At 37.7% G+C, this 14,094-nt stretch overlaps 1 protein-coding gene across 1 annotated transcript in view; it reads right to left on the minus strand.

Annotated features, from left to right (window-relative positions):
- Window positions 1-14,094, minus strand: part of ZSWIM6 (zinc finger SWIM-type containing 6) — a 191,677-nt gene that overhangs the window by 51,045 nt on the left and 126,538 nt on the right. Inside the window, exon 3 of the mRNA XM_054715228.1 lies at window positions 2,463-2,611. Within this exon, the coding sequence (XP_054571203.1) occupies window positions 2,463-2,611 (149 nt within the window). The remainder of the gene's footprint in view (window positions 1-2,462; window positions 2,612-14,094) is intronic.

Genomic DNA, 14,094 nt, shown 5'->3' on the forward strand with positions numbered 1-14,094 from the left:
ATCATAACCAGGGCCCTAGGAAGTTCTCAGTCTCTCACGCAGGAACCTCGAGCTCTCTGTCCATTACTCTTGTGCTACATTTCCAAAATAAAAGAAAGGCAGAAAAGAAACACAAGGCTAACAGGAAACCCTAAATGAATCCATCCTTTCCAAAAGTGCACAGCTATGCGTTCAACAAGAAGCCCAGCTGAATACCAGTTCTCTCTATAGAAAATTCCTAGAGCAAGGTCATGAACAGTGGAAAAGGAGAGGTAGGTCCTTTGATTCAAGATTCTCTCTTTGTAAACAGCAAATGAGGAGGAAATGGCAGCTCTTCAATAAAGCATCTCAAACCTCCAGATCAATACATCTTGCCTAAGGCTTATACCCTGACAAGTGATGGAATCCCCTCATAGGTTCTAGAATGTCAGCCTTGTGAAGAACTAAAAAGCATTTCTACAGTAAATCACAAGGGTTATGCTTCCAGGAAGGTTATCTCAGTAATCTTAAAAAGGAATTTATTACTAATATGGAAGCACTAAAAATTCATGAAAAGATGAAGACTGGAAGAAAGAGAGGGTCTTGCCATTTTTTGTACATCATACTTAAATTACATTTATACTTACCATTTAATCTTTATAACAACCATGTAAAGTAGGCCAGATTATAATCCCCATTTTATGAATTATAAAACCAAGTTAAAGTACAAAGGGCTAAAGGGGTCAAATATATGGTGACAAAATCAGAACCCAGATCTGTCTTAACTCTACTGAATACTAAGTTATGCCATTCCCAAATTAAAAGGTGATGTTAGTTCATATATCACATGTAATATATACATCATATAGAGATGAAAACTACTAATGAAGGCCACTCTAACACCTCTTTCACACTGCTTCCACTAGGCCTCTGATGGCCTGAGACTATGAAATACTTCCAGTGTGTCTAAATATACTAAACCTTTAATAGTTACCACTATATCAAGTTTGATTTAATGTTTACTTTCCTGATAAATTTCTAACCTATTACTCAGCTAGAAATAGCAATGAAAATAAGCACTAGTAAGCATATAAACCAGTACTATTAACCAACACTCAAGTACTACATCTATAGCATAATGGTAATTAATTTTCAGACTGTTGACTCTGAGGCATTAAAGGAGTTTGAAGTGCCTATGAGTTACTAAAGATGAGTAAATGATGAGTAAATACTTTTAAAGTTAAGTGTATTTTCTGTAAATGGAATCATCAGAAAATTGGCAATCTCTGTATGGTATATGCCGCAAGGGTGGAGGAACCTTTTTTTCTGCCAAGGGCCATTTGGATATTTATAACATCATTCTCAAGACATACAAAATTATCAGCTTAAAAATTAACTTGTTATATTTTGTCAAACATTTAATTAACTTACCCCTAATGCCTTGGCAGGGCCAGAGCAAATGATTTTGTGGGCCTTATATGGGCCATGTGCTAGAAGTTCCCCACCCCTGGTATACGGAATAAGTCTTTATTAAGAGAATATGATGCATCAGAATACACTATTTTTTGGTCATAACCAGTAACAGAGTTTACTCTAATTCTTCTGAATTGAAAGACATATTTTAATTATTATGAATATTAGAAAGATTACTTAACAAAAGTATCAATATACAATTATCTGTTCCCTTAAAGCCAAACTGAATATAATACCAATAATGATGGCTGTAACTCCAATGAAAATACAATGATTTAATATGATTAAAAAAGCATTTTATCCAATATTTAGATTTGTGTTTATGGTACTAAAAGTTCTTATATACAGCTTCTGCTCAGACAGAACTTAAAACAAAGATAACTTTGTTTCTTAGGTCATCAAATTTTGGTGATGAAAATTAACATTTACCAAAGCCAACTACATGTTAGACACCATTATCATTTAACACTATGATCACAACTTGAGGAGATATGCTACTATTAGCTAATTTTATAGATGAGGAAACTGACTTTAAAAACTTTCCAAGTTTCATCCACTTAAGATTTAGAACTTAGATTTGAACCCTAGTCTATATGACTTCAAAGTCTATGCTCTTAAAACAAATTTAAAGATACTGACATTATTAAACTAAAAATATAAAGCACCTTTGAAGGGCTGTATTCAAGTTACTGGGGAAATTAATTAGAAAAAGACAAAACGGCATTTTAAATACCATTAGGATATTTATTTTGGCTTTAGTATGGGAATGTTCTTTCTAAATTGTGTAATTTGTCACAATTTTATTAATAGGAACTGAGAGAGAAAAAAAGGGTTCCGCATCTTGTCTAAGGACATCTAAGCAAATTAATACTTGTGTTAGAACACAGATGTTTCTAATTGATTAACTTAGAATGTATTCTTTAAAGAAATTCAAAAGACAAGTCTTTACACTATTGTAAACATGATCATATAAAGATACCTGCTGTATTTGTATATAGTTAGAATATTTCTTTAAAAATAAACAATCATACCTTTGCAAAGAGCAAATTAAGCTGCTTCCCTGATCCGTGGTACCCGCCCTGGGAAAGGAACAGTTTAACCTGTTCTTGAACCTGCTCTTCATCTAAGTGCCAGCAGTTTTCATCATCTATACTAGCACCTGCTGTTGGATCAGGAGCACCTAGAAATAAAAAGAAAAAATAACACATATGCTAGAGATAAAGGCTGTGCTAAAAGGGCTCTGATAATAAACTTGAAAAGAATTAAAAGTATGTACTCTTTGCCTAAACACTTTTTAATCCAATCTCAAGTCAATTACACATACAAATTTATGACTTAAAATAAATACAAGAGGCATTCTTGTATTTCCTGGATTTTCCTAATTTATGCTAAGCCAAACGCAGATTACTTTAGAACTGAAATATTCCCATTTTTTAAGATCAGAGATTCTACCTTTGGAGATGAGTTTACAAGTTCTTTAAAGAATAAAAAAGTCACAAAAGTGTCTCATTGTAAATATGTGATGTTTATAAACCTCTACTGTGTAGGACATGTTAAAAAATGTTTTTCAAAGACTTAGAAAAATATGAAACCTAGTAAATTCAGCGGAGTATCTCTCTTTACTATATTAATTCAAGAAGCCTTCATCATTATCTGCTGCTGTATAAACTACATGCTGACAAAACTGAAGATTAAAAAGGGAAATCAAGCCACATGGGAACAGGCAGTGCAGCTGTTGTACTAAACCAGGTTGTAGTATCACCTTGCCAAACTGCGTAAATATTTTATTGCTGAAGTACACACAAAAGGTAATAGCTATGTAATAAGCCCTGTGTGTAGACTACCTTAAAAATTAAAAATCACTCACATATTTAGGCAGGTAAAAAATTATGTTTCAACATTTATTAATAAAATAAAATAAAATGGTATTCAAGGCCTAAGATTCATAAGTAATAAAAAATAATTTAAATGTAAAAACCTTTCATTAATAGTTTAAGGTTCATCCCTTAAAAAGATACATTTGTAGGTACTGTCCTATTACTTTTATTTTCCTCTAGTGATCTAATGCAGATTCAATTGGCCAAGGAAATAATCACTAAATCTGCCTAGAACCAGAATCCATTAGTACTGAGGAATAGGACAGATCTGTAAACCACCCAGAGAAAGTGTGTTTTCATTCATTTGTTCAGCCAGCATATATACTGAGAGCCCTCTGCTAGATTTGGGAATGGAATGGTTTACAAAATATACAGAATTTACCATCTAGTTCAATGGCTTTCAAACTCTTTTTGACTAAGATCCATAATAAGAAATACAATTTACATCATACCAATACACCTTTGTATCTGGGTGCTTATGCGATCACATCTATCTATTAATCTGAAGTACAATATGATGAAAAAATACCCTTACTATAAGTAAAGAGGTCTGGTATTTTCTATTCCAGTTCCTTTTTTTAAAGAGCTTGTCATCATTTTAAAAACTGATTTCATAATCCCTAATGGGTTGCAACCCACTATATAAGAAACACTTTTTAGTGTATGAGGTAAATATCATTCTAATAATCACACATACAGATATATAATAACTAGCGCCCTGGTGCACGAATTTGTGCACATTGAAATGAAATTAATTAGAAGGTGGCCGGCAGGGCAGAACTGGGCAAGACGGGCAGACATGCCCTGGAGCCAACCTCCCGTGGTCCCTCCCTGGCAGGCAGCACCTGGGGCAGTGCGGAGTCTCTCGGCCTGGCCTGTGGGGAAACGGGCTGAAACCGGCTCTCCTACATCCCTGAGGGGGTCCCGGATTGCGAGAGGGCGGTTCTCGGGTGACACACCCCGGAATTGGGCTTCCTTCTCTCTGGTTCCGGGTGCGTCACCCAAGAACCAACACTGCCAAGTCACCAAAGCTCGGCAGCTCCTGCATTGAGCATCTGGGTCTGCATGTGAGACTAAGAACTCCTGCAGAGGTCTCAGGTGGGTAGGGATGTCCATGCAACAACAAAGAGGAGGATGAGGAAAAAAGCAATACAAGACAACCCTGGAAAAGAGAAGAAGGGCCAGACCCTGAGAACCCTGGCAAGTGATCTCAGTTTTCCCCCCTTAGAGTAATGAATGGGAATTCATGACAAGGTTATCCAAACTGGAAGAATGGAATATTCTACACAGTAAAAGATGTTTTGTCCTGATGCACATCAATTTCAATATTTGTACCATGGAATATTAAGCAGCCATAAAAATTAATGTGAAGATTCACTATGTACTACAATGGAAAGATATCCAGCATATACTGTTGATTGGGAAAAAATAAGAAGATGAAGAAAACTATATATAGTGTACCATCTTTTTTTTTTTAGTTTAGATTCTTTATGGTTTAAAGTATTACATGTCTTCCTTTTCTCCCATTGACCTCTCCCCGGCCGTTCCCACCATCTTTTTAATAAATAATAACGTTTTAAAAACAGCTTGTGTGTTAGTATTTTCTTACATATGCATAAAATATCTCTAGAGAATGTTTAGGATGAGTAACATGGTTTCATGAGGAGAGGAGGCTCTTCATTGAATACCTTTTCATACTTTTAAATTCTGGAACCATGTGAATATATTATTTATCTAAAAAATATCTCTCTAAAGTGTGAATGATAGATTGGGAAGCAAAAATACATGAGAACAGTGAAGATGACATTTTGATGGTCTGTACAAAGGATGAAGTGGTCGTTTGAAAAACAGCAGTGAGAACAGAAATGGAGAACTAAATAGGACAATCAACAGAACTTGAAGAAGTGGATATGTGAGGTATGGGAGATCAAGGGTTGAGAGACATATGGGTTTTTAGATTAAACAACTGGACAAGATATTGGAAACTCACTGACACACAGACCATCGGAACAGGACAAGGTTTGGGGGTAGGAGGGGTAGTGTTTAGGTCATGAGTTCACATTTAGATGTGGTGAATTTGAAGTTCCTTTGAAATAGCCAAGAGAGAGTAAAGGATATCAACAGGGAGACACTGGTAAAGACTGGGAAAGAGAATCAACAAGGATAGCAATGGGAATGTGTGGTCTATTAAGAAGAGCAGGAGAGATTGCTCTTTTGGAAGGCAGAGAAAGCTGTTCCAATTAGGTACTAGGTAGAAATTTAAGCCCCCAGAGAGCAAGGACTTTATCTGCCCTGCTCACGACTGCTTCCTAATACCTAGCCAGTGTTTGTCACTGTCAGGTAATCAAGTATTGGGAAGAGGAAGGGAAAGAGGGAGGGAGAAAGGCATGTATATGACTCCTATCAAAAAGGAACCACTGCTAGTGTCCTCAAACACATTATCTCACTACCTGTTTCTCTTCACAATGTCTGCCGGAGATGAGCATAGATTATGATCCCCGTTCTAAAGAGGAGAAACAGGTTAGGAGTTGTTATGACTTATCCTCAGCCACACTGCCAAATCCAGTCTTATTCTCTCTCCTCTGGGGAAGAATATATCCCAGAACCTTAAAGTTTGAACCCAGGAGGCATCAAGGCAAGGATTATGAACAGTAAATTAAAGATAAATTTAAGGAACGACACTGGGATGTTTGTAGGCATCTGCTAACAGGGTTCTCTTGTACAGAAGATTTAAGGATACAACAATGATGTGAAGAGTTTACTGGGGCTACATCTGTATCCCACAGGGATTCAGAGTCCCTAATCCAGACAATTGCCTAGATTCTAGGAAAAGACAGACACAGACACACACAGAGACAGGCAGACACGTGCATTTATCAGAAGACACTTCCCAAACTATAGTCTCAACTTTTATATTTTAGCTCTTCCCAATATCTTCCTAAAATCCTGGGATATATCTGGCATGACCTTCTTTATCCTCTTCTTAGAGAAAACCCTGACAAGGTACTGATTATGCATTCCTCACTGTTCCCTCTGATTTATACCCTCAGAATGGTTATTTCCCCCAATTTTTATGATTTTTAAGTTGTTTTCTAATGGAAACTGAAGGCACAGACCTACAAGGAGTCCTGCCTCAGAAGGACATGGATGGGGGCTGACTGTCCTGTGGTGTGATGGAGTTGTGCTACCCTTCACTGCTTGGGTCAGAGCTCTATGAGACTTGGAGTTTCTGTTTGCCACAGAAATATCCAGATATTTTAAGTAGATATTAATTTGATTTGGAGAAAACCCTAGGCTTCTTCTTGGCCTTAAGTGGCAAATGGGTTAACATTCAGATACTCTCTCAAACTTCAGGATATACTCAGTTCTTGTATTTTTCATACTAAGAAAGACAAGTACTAGGAATAATAATCAGGAATCACTTTTATTTGACTTGAATTACACAATGAATTTTTTCTTAAAATCTAATAGGTTTTAAAACACTATCATATTTTTAAAATATATGACAGATTTAAAATGCCTTTAATGAATCATTTAATTTACATGCATATATATTTTTATTCTTGTCCAGCTTGAAAGACATCTAACAGCAAACGTCTAAATACATAAAATTATGTTTCTCAAGTTAAGAAAATCAAGTAGTGGTTTTTATTGGGGGGCTGTGAACTAGTATTAGAATTAACATTTCTTTTTTTCTTTCTTTCTTTATTTCAGAGAGGAAGCGAGAAGGAGAGAGAGATAGTAACATCAATGAGAGTGAATCATGAATCGGCGGCCTCTTGCACACCCCACACTGGGAATCAAGCCTACAACCCAGGCATGTGCCCTGACCAGGAATCAAACCATGACCCTCCTGGTTCATAGGTCCACACTCAACCACTGAGCCATACCTACCTGGCTAAAATTAATTTACTTCTTGAGCAAATGGGGGAAGGAGGAGGCAACGCAGAGGAAAAATGGCCCACAAACAAAATTTTACTGCAAAATAAGCTAATAAAGTCTCCACACAAGTTGAGAGGATATGTGCAGTTCCTAATCCTGGATTAGAATTGAGAAGTCTTCAGTTCTAGGCTCAGTTTAGAAAAACCGTGTCCTCCAGAAAATCACTTAAGCTCCTTAGGTCTCCATTTCTTCAACCCTAAAATTTATAATGTAGGGATAAAAAATTAACTAGATAATAAAAATCAGAAATCTCATGTGGCTCTGTAGAAAACATCCTCAGCCATTGCAACGCAAGCAAAGATAACTAGTTGATAAATAAACTTACTATAAATATAACTCAACATTTTAGGAGTAAGACATGTATAATATTTATTATAGACCAGAAAATTAAATGTCTACAATGATCCCCTTAAAATAGAAAATTCATTTATTAAACTTCAATGATAGAATTTAATCAAATCCTAATGTCTTGATTACATACATTAAAGTGTTGCCTAAGCCTTGCATAAAATGCAGATTTGCAAAATTTATTTCTACTTGTTAATGACCGTCTGTTATCAAAGACAAATCTCTCAGCATTTAGTTTTGAAAAAGGCATGCAGAGAGAAACATCATTCATATATATATACATTTGCTCTTAGATATTCCCCCAGTTGGGCAGGAACCAGAATCTGTATATGGAAATTAAATGGTCCATGTAAAGTGTTTTAAAACCTATCATATTTTTACTCTTATATATAATTATAAATGCTATAACTTTTTATAACTGTATAATTAATCTTTGTGAGCAGTTTATTACCAAAGCTTAATTCATCAAAGTTTCAAGCCTTCAGGGAAAGTGAAATCATCTGCTGAAGAAAGTGAAACAGTTTAACTATCTCTCATTCCCAACTGGGGCGTGTGAATCTGACTTACCCTCCTACCTTGGTTATGTAATACCATAGGAGGCTAGCAAAGGAGAAATCATAGACTTGAAGAACCAATGTCAAATCTTTGGCTTCCCCTATCTGCTACTTAATTTAGTTTGATTTAGCCCAATATCAAAATTCCCTTTCCCCTGCGGTTCTCAAAAGTAAGAGTATATGAAAATTCTTGAGGCACACTGTGAAAAATACCACTTCACACCTACTGGATCAGAAGCTTTGCTAGGATAAAAATAGGGGATAAGAATGGGGGGACAATTATATCTGGAGAGAATGTTAGACATGGTGGCACATTCTTTGTATTGAAAAGTATTCAGGGTCCTAAAGCATCTGAGGCCTCTCAGTGTACTAAATGAAGCACATTAGAGACATACTGAATGAGGTATCTGTCTCATGTCACTGAAATAGTTGGTTCTAAGCACTAGGAAACATCAAATCATTCTGCAAATTTTAAACTGAGATATTAAGACATGTTCACAACTGGCTTATGCTATGTTTGGTATGTGGCATTATCCATAGCTTTGGTTTCTAGTGGGGAACTTAATGCTTTCTCTTCTCTTACTTTGGCTGGGAAGCAAATTCAAATAAGTGAACGGCTTTTAGTTTACATTTTCCTCTTAACTGTAACCTAACTGCTTTAGTAACTCTATTGTCCAAATAATGCTATAACTATTTACATGTATGTAGCAGTGTTCTTTTGTGTTAAAATTAAATTGTCAAGTTCAGTCTATATAGGCAGAATACAGGCAGCAGATGTCTACACTGCAGAAGTGATGGATTAAGCCTTTCTTAAAATTGTAATGCCTGCTGTTAAAACTAGGAAACATAAAAGTCTGTGGTTTGCAAAGGCACCAGTACACCTCATACAAACTGAAGCAAAAATGCTGACATCAACCATTGGCACTAAGAAGGAGGCAAGGCAGCAAGCTTCAGTGATTCACACTCAAAAAAGGCTTGCTTTAGAGGACAACAGCATCAAATAAATAAAAACACTTGAGAAAATATTTAAATTTTATTCTTAATTAAATCCTCATTTCAAAGTAGTGACTAATTTCAATTTATAGTTTTGTGGTAGCTGAAACAAACAGACCCTCATCACCTTCTATTCTCAATGGTCCATGTAATTCTACTGCCATGATACAGTGTTATATCCTCTCCAGAAGCCGTCAGAGGACAACCTCATTTCTTTATCATGGAGGCTAATGATGTAGGGAGCCCTGGCATGTCCAGGCTCTGCTCCCTAAACAAGCCACCTTCCCTTCAGCTAAATGCCAAGGAAGGAAAGAAGTAGCACTGTAATCAGCTTATATTATCTCAGGGAATTCAAATAGGCCTGTCAGGATTCATAGCTCCTCCTCTATTATTTTCCTCTCATCTGATTTTATTATTCATCTTTTATTATCATCTAATTTACTTCAGAAGTTCAATAATATACTTATTCATGTACAGAAATAATCATGTATTTTTATAGGGACAAAAGGCAATAAAGTATTTGTACATTCCCCAATGCTCTTTTAAAAATGCAGAGTATAAACAGAGTGCATAACAGGTAAATCATGTTCCATTAATTAGCTAATAAATGTATATTAACAATTACTTGGTACACAAATATAAATATTTAAAAGAAATGTTCTCAGAAAGTCTCAATTTTACATAATCCAACTCTTCAAATTTATTAAAAGGTATCTACAATGTTTTCAATCTTTAAGAATGGGCTGTTCTGATTATTTTAAAAGATTGTTTTAAAAACTGGTTCATAAATATCTTCCTCAATTATCTATCACTGCCTATGAAGACTCATGTCAATTACCACATCACAATAATGGTGGTAAGAGCTACTCGTATTTACTCCTTTAACCTTCCTGACCTTATGAAATAGGCACTCTTGATTGTCCATGTTTTACAAATAAGAAAATTGAGACCTGAAGAGATTTAGTTACTTATCCCCAGTATGTTAATTTAGGCTCTCTAACTTCTAACATTCTTAAACACTCTGAATAGTCCTATAGTGGGACCCAGGTGTAAGCTCATCCAGCCAACATGGAGATACTTAGGGTCAGTTAAAGGAGAGAGGGATGTTGAGGAAACTGACTGGAGTTGGTAGCAATCCTTTAAAATTATGAAAGTTGGGGCAATGTCAGAGATGACTACAGGGTGAAAGAAAAGGCAAGATTTGGAGGTGAAAAGAAAAGGAGGAAGATTGGGCTATCTCTGCATTACCCTAACAAATTCCTCTTGAGTAAGAGAAGTAATTCCTCCAAAGTAAGAATTAAGTTCCAAGATTATTTCTCTTTTAGTAAATAAAATATCACCTAATTGTATATTCCATCAATTAAAAAAAAAAAAACACCCACATTTAAATCATATTATGAAATCATCAAGTTTTAGTTAAAACTTACAGAGTAAAACCGGTAATTTTTAGAGCAAAATTGGGCAATAAGGATAAAACTCAAAATGCATATACCACTTGCTCTGGCATTTCTACTGCTAAGAAATTTTTACTACTAATATTATTCAAAATTACACACACACACACACACACACAGGATGGTCTCAGCAGCACTGCATATAGTCAGGAAAAAAATGCAAACAACTTCAAAAATCATTCAGTAGGTTAATGGGTAAATACATCCATTCTATGGAATATTACACGAAATTTAAAACAGTAATAGACCTATTTATACTAACAAAAAAGATATTCACAATATATTGAGAGAAAAAGCAAACTGCAGAAAAATGTTTTCTAAACTGTTTTTATAATACATACGTGTGTGCACAAAGAAAACTGACTCAAGAAATATAAACCACAATGTCAACAGTGGTTGCCTTGGGGGAGTAGGGAGTTCCTGGAGACTAAGGGAAGAGGCTATTGGGAGTGGGGAGCCAATGAGGACTTGTCTTTTCGTGTTCACATACTTCTATACTACCATACATTTTTCCAAGATACAGTCTTATTTTTAAAAACTTTAAGTTTTACACTACTGCACTTTGATATAACATATTTAAAGCAACTTTACTCTCTCTTACAGAATGTATTTGCTAATTATATTGACCAGTTGATAAGACCTTTGTTTCACCAACTGTCAATATAAGAATGTTCTACAATATAAAGTATATGCTTGTAATAACTAAATTAACTCCCTAGGATACTTGCAAAAACTTGGTGCCAATAGCAATAGCAAGTCCAACTACAATGAATATGACCCTCCACAGGAAAACAAAAGGAAGAAAGATGTGACATGAAGCCTCCAAACAACTCCAACTGTCTCTCACTATTAGATTTGGAACATGTCTCTGTGTAAGAAGAAATCTCCAAATTTATATTCAGAACAAAATGAAATGAAAAAAATAAGTGTTACTTTTCACTTAACAAAGTGCTAAGTGCCTATTACTTTTTAAAAATTTATTGATTGATTTTAAAGAGGAGGAAGAGAGAAAGAGGGAGAAGGAGAAGTATTGATTTGTTGTACCACTTACTTATGCATTCATTGGTTGATTCTTGTATGTGCCCTGACCAGTGATTGAACCACAACCTTGGCATACCAGGATGACACTCTAAGCAACTGAGCTACCCAGGCATGGCCCTATTACTTCTTAAATATTGTCCTTAGAAAGGTTAACATGATACACAGGTAATAATTTTGGCCCTGATGGAACTTACAATCAAGTACACATAAGCTACACATGAACATGGGACTGAAAAAGTTTGTGTTTGCTTGGTAATATCTAGGGGAGCCTAAATAGATTGATATATAACACATGGAGAGACAGAGGCATTCCAGAGGCTAAATTTAGTGGGACAGTCAGGCATGAATGGAATTGATGGTGTTAGTTTAATAAGTAAGAACAACTCTCAAACAAATTGAAATATCTGATCTAAGAAAATTATACAAACACAAGTGATAGAAGTACAAGAGGTAAACCTTTGCAGTATGGATCATAGGTGCCTCCTGGATTTCTGCAGAAATACTACAACCAAAGAGTCACAAAATCAGAAGTGAAAGAGATCTTAGATGTCCATGTGCCAACCCTCATGGACATGTGAATACATCCTTTCTACATCTGGCTGACTTGAGATGGTATATTTGGGCATATGGCAGTGAGTAAGGGATGAGTCTAGCCTACTTTTAGGATTCGTCAGGCCTTGGAAATAAACCCCCTTTTCCACTGTTCCAATGTCACAGCTTACCCTCAATCTGTCACTTTCTGTTGTTGTCTATCCAGTACAGACTAGCCCAGTGATGGCAAACCTATGACACGCGTGTCAACACTGACACGCGTAGCCATTTCTGATGACACGCGGCTGCTGAGGCGGCCGCATGGCGAGGATGAAACATTTGCGAAATAATGTTTTTTCCTCAAAGTGACACACTACCCGAGTTATGCTCAGTTTTCTGGCGAAGTTTGACACACCAAGCTCAAAAGGTTGTCCATCACTGGACTAGCCCATAAAAACGTTGCTAAATGAAGAGCACAAGAGAAAAATTAAAAGAGGAAATATGTGCCAGAAAGTCAGAGAAAAGCAAGCTGACTTCCAACTCATTTAATATCATCCATCCCCCAATTGGTTTCTTCTCTCTTCTTAACTATGAGAAGCTTCTTACAGAAATCCCAACAGGAGGCAAACTTGGTTATATTAGGTTATATTATTAGTATTACTAGAGGCCTGATGCACGAAAATTCATGCAAGAGTAGGCCTTCCTTTCCCTGCTGCTGGCACTGGCTTCCCTCTGGCACCCGGGACCTGGGCAGCTTCCCTCCAGCCACCAGCAGACACCCAGGAACTGGGCTGCTTCCCACCTGCCCAGACGTCCGGAATGACACCCAGAAGGACATCCAGTCTAATTAGCATATTACCCTTTTATTACTATAGATTATTTGTTATTATACATGCATGTTACATCATTAAAATTCTTAGAGAAGATAATGAGCATTTTACATGAGAAAAAATTAGTATTTACTCTCTCCTCTTATACTAATAAGAGTAATATGCTAATTAGACCGGGAGACCTTCCGGAGATCTTCCAGACATCCTTCCGGACAAAGCCGGGGACTTGGCCAGCCTGCAAACCACCCCCAAACGGCCCTCAGCCCCTCACCCAGGCTGGCCACGCCCCCCAGCAAGACCCCCACCATGAAGGGGGTGTGGCCTTCCTGCAAACGGCCATCAGCCCTTTGCCCAGGCCAGCCTTGTCCCCCAAGGGGACCCCCACCCTGACCCGGGACCCCCTTCAGGGCAGACCAGCTGGGCCCCACCCATGCACAGGCCTCTATCTATACTAATAAAAGGGTAATAAGCTAATTAGACTGAGAGACCTTCAGGACAAAGACATGGTGGCAGGGCCGAGGCAGAGGCAGTTAGGGGTGATCAGGCCAAGAGGGAGGGCAGTTGGGGGCGATCAGGCCAGTGGGGGGCCAGTTGGGGGTGATCAGGCTGGCGAGGGGGGGGGGGCAGTTTGGGATAAGCAGGCTGGTGGGGGGGGCAGTTGGGGGCAGATGGAAGCAAGCAGGCCGACAGGGGGGGCAGTTGGGGGCAATCAGGCTGGCGGTTGGGGGCAGTTGGGGGCGAGCAGGCTGGTGGGGGGCAGTTGAGGGCGAGCAGGCCGGTGGGGAGGGAAGTTGGGGGCAAGCAGGCAGAGTGGTTAGGGACGATCAGGCAGGCAGGCGAGCAGTTAGGAGCCAGCAGGTTGGATTGCGAGAGGGATGTCCGACTGCCAGTTTAGGACCGCAGGGATCAGGCCTAACCCGGCAGTCAGACATCTCCCAAGGGGTCCCAGATTGGAGAGGGTGCACGCCGGGCTGAGGGATACCCTCCCATGCACGAATTCTGTGTACCAGGCCACTAGTAAAATTTATTTGCTAATTATATCAATCACCCATTGATCATACCCTTTTTAGTTTCACCAACTGTCAATGCCAGA

The sequence above is a fragment of the Eptesicus fuscus genome, chromosome 4 (genome assembly GCF_027574615.1).
Source record: "Eptesicus fuscus isolate TK198812 chromosome 4, DD_ASM_mEF_20220401, whole genome shotgun sequence".
Taxonomy (NCBI): Eukaryota; Metazoa; Chordata; class Mammalia; order Chiroptera; family Vespertilionidae; genus Eptesicus; species Eptesicus fuscus.